Below are 8,262 nucleotides of genomic sequence, written 5' to 3' on the forward strand. Positions count from 1 at the left end.
CTTCCTTCCTAGTGCTCCCCACGAGAATGCCCCACCACCGAGTCCTCCTTCCCTAATGCTCCCCACGAGAATGCCCCACCACTGAGTCCTCCTTCTCTAATGCCCCCCATGAGAATGCCCCACCACTGAGTCCTCCTTCTCTAATGCCCCCCATGAGAATGCCCCACCACCGAGTCCTCCTTCCCGAGTGCTCCCCACGAGAATGCCCCACCACCGAGTCCCCCTTCCCTAATGCTCCCCATGAGAATGCCCCACCGCCGAGTCCTCCTTACCGGCCAAGGCTAGCTGAAGCCCACTGATGTCCACAGACTGGCCCATGTTTCCAACGTCCATCAAAGCAATCTGGCGAGGCGTCTTTTTGAAGAGTTCCCTCGGTGGTGCCAGCATCAGCTGGGAAAGAAAAAACTTTTCTGGTGGAGTTATAGGAGGTAAAAATCCTGTAACGAAAAAGTAATAGCGTTTCACCAAAGGTTACATACAAAAATTAACTTGAATGGGTAAAACTAGCATTTGCTACTTGCCACTTCACCGTGCACGTTTTTAAAGCCTGATTCATAATTAAGCTTCAGGTAACCAAATATATACTACATATATGAATGATACATCTTTTAAAACTCTACAACTTGTAGCAATATGAATAAAACTTAAGGCTTTTAGAACTATTAAGAACTTTATTTTCTAAAGCCCTTTACCTCAATTCAAGCAAAGGGTAAAGCTTATGCATGCCATCAAAAGCAAAAAATCACAGCACGCAGAAATACTTTTCTCTGCTGCTCCCAGCAATTGTGTAGAAACTGAAAAAGGCAGCAGTCACCACCGATGCAAATACACTTCACATACCTGTTCAGTACCTAGTGTAGCTACAAAATTCCCACTATGGCAAACGTTCCTTCCCTTTTGTCCCAAACCCAGCAGTTCCCCAACCCTCATCTATCCTCCCCCCCGAAATGTCTCAGGACTCCATTCCTCCCCACTCTCTCTTACCTCCTGCCTAGACTAATGACCACCTTCCTGATTACGCAGGTCCACCACGCCCACACTAGTTACCACTAGGGTTATGTCTCTCCTATCAGCCTGCAAGTTTCTTGAGTGCAGAGAAACTTACTTATGTACGGGGACAGTCTAAACCCTGGCTCTGCCTCATCTGAAAGCTTTTTTTAAATAGATCGATCAGATGCTTCCAGTACCCATCTGTCAGTCTGCTGTACTTTGGTGGCTTGTGTGTTGCTCTGATGCTGGAAGCTATGCCACCAATGTTTCAAATACTAGCAAGGTCACCTATGGTGGCCAAATCCAGCGGAACGTTCAGAGTAAGACAGACTAGGAAGAAAGGCCTGGCGATCTGCTTTTGAAAATTAGCCAACGAAAATCTTATGGAGCACAACAGAACGCTGTCTGACTCACTTGCTTTGGACACATGATGAGGAGGGCTCAGTCCCTAGAGGACATCCTGTCTGGGGAAGCAGAGGGCCAGAAGTGGTATGGGAGACCCTCGGTGAGATGGATTGGCACAAGAGCCACAACAATGGACTCCGACATGCTGGTGATGGCGAGATAATGCAGGACTAGGTAACACCGCCTTCTGTCGTACGTAAGGTCGCCATCAGTCAGAGTCAACCTGACGACAGCTGACATCAGCAGATGCTTACCGTCGACATACAGATCAGCTCTAGGAAGGGGGTCTTGGCAGGCATTGGTACTTCCTCTTGTGTGTGTTTCTGCACCACCTCTACCTACTCTATCAACAGTGACGCTGATAAGGAGTAACATCACAGGGACTTCCATTCCTCATAACCCTGCCAGGTAGGTATTATTATTATCCCCATTTTACGGATAACAAACTGAGGCACAGAGAGGTTAAATAACCCATCCAAGGATTCCCTGGCAAGTGCCTCACCTCCCTTGGCAAATCTGTCGTACAGTACAGTCTGTGGACTGGGTTCAAGTTTAGAATCACTGCGTTTGAGATGGCATTATATAAATGGGGATTTCTTTGCCTCACCGGCCCTTCAGAATTCAAACGGCCCTCTGACCTAAATCCTACACTGTCCTCATCCTATAATAGGGGCATCCTAGGGTGCATGGTGGGTTCTGACCACACACACGCTGAATTCACCTTCGAGGCGTTCACAAACTTCCTAGAAGCCAGGTTAAGTACCAGTACCCTAAGGGCACCTCAGCCCAACAGAAAGTGCTCTTCTTACATAAGGGCAGTGCAGGAAACTGATCAAAAGGTACCTGAGATCCAGTGGGGCCGCAAGGCAGAAGACCTGACAAGCTTAAAATGTAGATGCCCTCATACGCCACCAAAACCCGCCTGGGATTATCTCAAAAGCTGCTGCCTTAACTTTCTATCTGTATAAGCAGGCCCACCGTAGAGCACTCTACCCTGTCTCCACTGCTTAAGGACTGTTCTCCCTCGTTTACCTGCTTCCCCCACTACGCCTGTCGTCATCTAAGTCCCCCAAGGACCCCAATCACTCTCACCATCCACTCTGCCTTTCTCCTCTCTCGGCTGCAAGTCTTCACCCAGAGTAAATCCTCACAAAGCACGGGCTGCTGGAGCTCTAAAAACAAAACAAAAAGCGCAGCCTGACCTCTCACCCACTGACCTGATCTCATCAGTGCCGCACAACTACAGTTTATACAGTTGACCAGTCGCGCGTTTTCTGATCCTGCCGTCAAGCTGCGACTACCTCCTACCCTCTGCCCCCATCATACCGGCCAATGTCAACTAACAGACCTCAGATGCCGGCTGCAAAGCCCTTAAATGCTTTTTAACCACAGATTTAGCTTCTTCGGCCCTTAATACTGACTTCCATTTACTTATCTGAGGGTTAAAACTGGGGCCAGATCCTCTGCGTCTTTAGTTACAGCTTCGCACACTTCAAACGGGCTGGAGAAGACGGACCGTATTTGAGACACTAAAACGGCAGGCCTCACCCAGAGCTGCCTGACACACGCTGAGCGGAATGATTTTCAATCGCACGAATGTGGGATCGAGCTCGCCCTCTCCTACTTGAGAAGAACGGGCCAGAGGAGGGTCTAACGTCGAAGGGAGACTTGGTTTCCCTGGCGGGTGGACTCTCGAAGGCGCATCCACCTGGCTCGCCGGGCTCCGCCGCAGGCAGGCGGCGCGTACCTGAGAGCGGTGGCCGGTCGGGCTCCTGGCCGCCGCGGGCGGGCGGCGCGGGGTTGAGAAGGTGCGCGAAGCTGGCGGCGAACGGGTTGGCGGCGAGCGGCTCGGTGCGGTACATCTCCCAGAGCAGGTAGAGCGCCGTGAGGCGCTGCGCCGCGCTGGGCAGCAGGTCCGGCTGCTGCAGCAACATGACCAGCACCGAGCCCAGGCGGAAGTGGTCGGCCTTGCTGAAGTAGTGGTGGAAGGCCGTGGACAGGCCCTCGAAGGTGCTGCCGCCGCCCGCCTCCTCCGAGATGATGCTCAGCAGGCTCGACAGCTCCTTCGGGGTCAAGCTCATCTTGCCCGCGGGGGACCCCGGGCCGCCGCTCCCCGGCCCGGGGACGCCGGCTCCGCCTCTGCCGCCGCCGGAGACTCCCGGGCCGCTCCTCGACGCCGACCCTGCCGCTTCTCGGGCCCCCCTTTGCTCCGCGGCGGTAAGAAGCCGGCCAGACGCCGCGCTCGCCCCGCCACCGCGCATCAACTTCGCTCGCCCGCCCCGCTTCCGGGCCCGAGTGGCCCTCGCGCCGGCTCGCTCCGTCCCCGCGGCCGTAAAGCGTGCCGTCGCACGACAGCGTCGCAAACAAAACAAGCCAGAGGGCCGCGGAGGAGAGGAGGCAGCGCTGAGCGAAAGCGAGGCTGGAGGAACGAGGCCAGCGAGCGGATCGGGAGGCGTGGGATGGGCGGAGTGGAAGCCGCCGGAAGTGGGGCGGGGCCTCAGAGGAGCGCGGATTGGGCGGGCGACGTCTGATCTTGCAAACGTTACGCGGCGGGACGGCCCCGGCGAGGCTGGGGTCTGCCCGATGGCAAATACCTGCGGTACCTGGAAAGCCGGCTCTGTAAGAGTTCCCGGGGCAGTGCTTGGCCGAGACGGCCCCAATAAATAAACCGAAAACCAAACCCGCTGCCATCGAATCGATTCCGACTCCTCGCGACCTTATACAGAGTATAACTGCCTCATAACGTTTCCAAGGAGCGGCTGGTGGATTCGAACTGCCGATCTTTTGGTTAGCAGCCAAATGCTTAACCACTGCATCCCTCCCCCCACCATAAATAGTGGCTACTATATTGTTTGCAAAAAATGTATTTTAGACTTTATATAGTTTTCTTAATATAACATCCATGACTTCATTGTAAAAAAATTTGTAATGCAAATAACTATAACCAAACATTTCCCATAACTTAAGCTAGTTCGTCTTACGCTCTCCTTTGCAGAAATGGAATCAGATTGCACGTGAGACAAATTAATTTACAAAATTGTTTGGCTATACCACTTTTTACTTAGTCTGCCCTAGGGTGCTCATTCTCTATCCTGGCTGCAAAAATACTAGTGTCTGGTTCCCCACCCCACCCCCCGCCAAAGATTCTGATTCTGTTCTTTTAAAAAACAAAATATGCCTCCCACGTGACTAACGTGCAGTTTCCCAGACTTGCCGTCCAGTATATTCCAACTCATAGTAACCATACATGACAGGGTAGAACTGCCCCATAGGGTTTCCAAGGAGTGGCTGGTGGATTCAAACTATCCATCTTTTGGTTAGCAGCTAAACGCTTAACCACAGGGTCACTGGGGCTCTAAACTATGCTATCAACTCTAGTAGGTAGTTAATCGCCTCCTTAATTCTTTGGGAAATTTTAAGGAAGAGAAATTGCTGGGCCAATGAGTATGCATTGCCGGACAGAAAGATCCCACTAGCCAATGAACATTCCTAACAGCAGCAAATATAATTTGGTAATGCTTGGGATATTGGGAAACTGGTTCAAAGTAGCTCGAAAGTACTCTAATTTTGTTTTTATTCTTTTACTATAATAACCTTTATTGTGTTTGAGCCATTACACATTTTTTTCTGGGGTCTATTTGTTACAGCAATTAGCCTACAATACACAGGCTTTACTGTTTTATTTTTTTCAAGATGCTTCAAAATATTTGAACATTATTAATTACAAAAAAAGAACTAAGTATTTTTCTTTCTGTAGGAGTATTTTCAAGATTAAGATGATGTCAGATTTTCCTGTATGTTCCCTGAAACCAGTTCTCAGGCCCTACGCCATCCTCAGCACAGGTCTTGGTAGTCCGCCTTCACACCCGTCTCATCCCTGCCCTTAGACTTCCACCAGCATTTGATCATTTAACGAGTACTGCTTGGGCACCTATTATCTATGAGTCGGAATCCCAAGGCAATGGGTTTGGTTTTGAGCACCTATTATCCGCGAGACAGTGCTGTGGGCATTGCTGAAAGGCCAGGAACAAAACAGGAGCTTTTTAGAGCTTAGAAGAGTTTAGTGGCCCTGGGAGCCCTCTTGGTCAGTGCCACGGTAACAATCAATGCAGGAACCCCAGGAGAGAACCACTTGGTTCTGATAATTGAGTTTCCCATATCACTGAAATGTCCCACTGAAGCTTTTAAAATTCTTTCTAAAGAGGAACACAAATTTCTCTTTCTTTTTAGGCTGTGTGTACAGAACACAACATATTCTCATTATCATTATAACCATATTATATTGTAATAGAGTAATGTCTTAGCTATCTAGGGCTGCTATCACAGAAATACCACAAGTGGGTGGCTTTAACAAACAGAAATTTATATTCTCACAGTTTAGTAGGCTAGAAGACTGGATTCAGGGTGCTGGCTCTAGAGGAAGGCTTTCTCTCTCTGTTGGCTCTGGAGGAAGGTCCTTATCTCTTCTGAGCTGCTGCTTCTGGGCCATCTTCTTATGGCTTGGCATCTCTCTTCCTCCATCTCTGCTCCCTTGCTTGCTTGTTTAATCTCTTTTATATTTCAGAAGCGATTGACTCAAGATACACCCTAATCCTGCCTCATTAACACAATAAACACAACCCATTCACAGATGGGATTATAACCATAGGCAGAGATTAGGATTTACAACACAATTCAATCTATAACAAGGTATGAGGAGTCCCTGAGTAGTGCAAAGAGTTAATGCACTCAGCTACTAACCCAAAGGTTGGAAGTTTGAGTCCACCTAAAGTCACCTCAGAAGAAAGTTCTGTCAATCTACTTCTGAAAAATCAGACATTGAAAACTCTACGGAGCACAGTCCTACTCTGACACACGTGGAGTCGCCTGGAGTCGGAGTCAGTTTAATCGGTAGTTAAACAGGTTGTAGCCTCAATTATCTGCATACTCAGTAAGGCCCAAGGCAAAATTGTGAAGCAAGCCTCCAGATTCTCACCTTTTCTACCATCTTCACCACCTTTAAGCCAAAAATCTGACTTGCTGAAAACCTGCGTTTTGTAGGATTAAAGAGGCTCCGGTAGTTCAGATAAACCTGTAAAAGCTTCAAGACTTATCTGCCACACACAAGGATATATTGTAGGGCACCAAGGGAAGAGGGGATACCGATTGGTAAGGCACTGGTTGGATATGCATACCCCAACTAACTCTTAAAATGACACTACTGTGCTGCAGCCAGCTACAACACTTACCCTTATGGTCTACACACGATTGAAATCAGGAAATTCTAGAAGTGTGTTCGTTTCCCCTTCACTGCATTTCTAATACTAGTGTTGCCAGAAACTCCAGGTGCTGCTCAGCATGACTCATCACAGCCAATAAAGAGGCCAAGGTGGGAGATCAGAAAGGCAGCTTTATTTCCTTGCGCAAGGAAAGGAACAGTCGGGGCTGGTGCCTCCAAGACTCCTCGAGGATAGGGTTTAGGGAGGTCGCTTTTATAGGGCTTACAAGCAAGGAGATCATGTAAATTACATCACTGGCATTTTTAATTATGCTACGCAGGCGCAGTAAGGGTAACATATAACTTCATACATCGCATGTTCAAAATTTGTGGCCCGTCTCCACCCAAAATGTGGGGAAGTTACTATGTATGAGGTACTTAATGAGCTAAAGGGTTACCCAGAATGTCAATATGGCACCTAAACCTGTTTCAGCCAATTTAATCTAGTTCTGGACGGCAGTTAAGGAAAGGGGAACCAGGATGTTAATGTAAAGCTAGAGGCATGTCAAGCAGGCTGCTTAAAGCAGTGGAATTTTCCACAGCCTGGGGACCTCTGTCTTACTAGTTCATGTTGCAGGGAAAGGATATCTTCACTTTAAAAATGAAGCATGCATATTGCCACTAACATTAGCACCCAGATGATTCCTCCTTCCTTGGCTCCATCCAATTTCTTCTTTTACTGTAACAGTTTGTTTCTTTCATGTACCTAGACTTCCTTTCTCAGATAAACAATATATGAAATATAATGCTCAAAGGTCTCTACTTCCTGACTGGCTAAATATAAATTTAGGTCACCTTCCAATAGATTGTAAACAGTTTGAGGCCAGGGATTGGGGGTCTGACTGGGTTTTGTACGGTGACTAAAAGAAGGTACCCAAAATTATTTGTTAAATAGTGACAGAATGAATATATGAACAGTCTAAATTTGAATAGTCGAGGATTTGCATGATGAGAAAGGAAAGTAGACAAAAAGAACTGATGCAAGAAAGTAGGCTTGGATCACTCTGTTTTATTAGAGTGATTAAGTCACCTGTGAATTAGACGGAGCTTGGCAACACTAACCCGTTGGGACATCCAGCCTCCTGTATGTTATCATTGTAATTGAAGAGTCTGTTATTTCCTCTTGTTACTGCACTGATGTGTTATGTGCTACTGTCGGTAAATCAACTGACAATGCCAAATTAATCCTATGTGCTAAGTGCTCCCGGGCTCTGGAGAGACGAAGTAAATGAGACCTAGATCCTACCCTTAAGGAGTCCTCGGGCTACGTGAGGAGTTTAGTGTTTCGCCAGCTTTGTAACTGTCACACAAGATATTATCATTGGGGAAAATTGGGTGAAGAGTACATAGAACCTCCCTGTACATTTTTTTTTTGCAACTTCTTGTCAATCTATGATTATTTCAAAATAAAAAGTCTTTGACAAATTGAAAAGAGTTTCTCCTTGCTTTCTCATTCACGCTCATTTGAATACTAGTGAGATTGAACATTTTCTCCTATAGGTATTGGTTATTTTGGATTTTTTATTTTGTGAAGCATCTAACTTCATTCTTGATCAGATACTATTCACGTTAGACAAGGAGACATGGATGTCCAGGGGAGGCCAGCTAGT

General features: G+C 47.7%; 1 protein-coding gene across 1 annotated transcript in view; it reads right to left on the reverse strand.

The window, feature by feature from the left end:
- The window catches only part of CNOT11 (CCR4-NOT transcription complex subunit 11), a 15,285-nt gene extending 11,554 nt beyond the window's left edge, over positions 1 to 3,731 (reverse strand). Inside the window, exons 1-2 of the mRNA XM_004369311.1 lie at positions 3,143 to 3,731; positions 273 to 437 (exon numbers count right to left, since the gene is read on the reverse strand). Coding sequence (XP_004369368.1) covers positions 273 to 437; positions 3,143 to 3,656 — 679 coding nt within the window. The 5' untranslated portion in view covers positions 3,657 to 3,731. The remainder of the gene's footprint in view (positions 1 to 272; positions 438 to 3,142) is intronic.
- Between the last annotated feature and the right edge of the window lie 4,531 nt (positions 3,732 to 8,262).

Source organism: Trichechus manatus, unplaced genomic scaffold (assembly GCF_000243295.1).
Source record: "Trichechus manatus latirostris isolate Lorelei unplaced genomic scaffold, TriManLat1.0 scaffold00004, whole genome shotgun sequence".
NCBI lineage: Eukaryota > Metazoa > Chordata > Mammalia > Sirenia > Trichechidae > Trichechus > Trichechus manatus.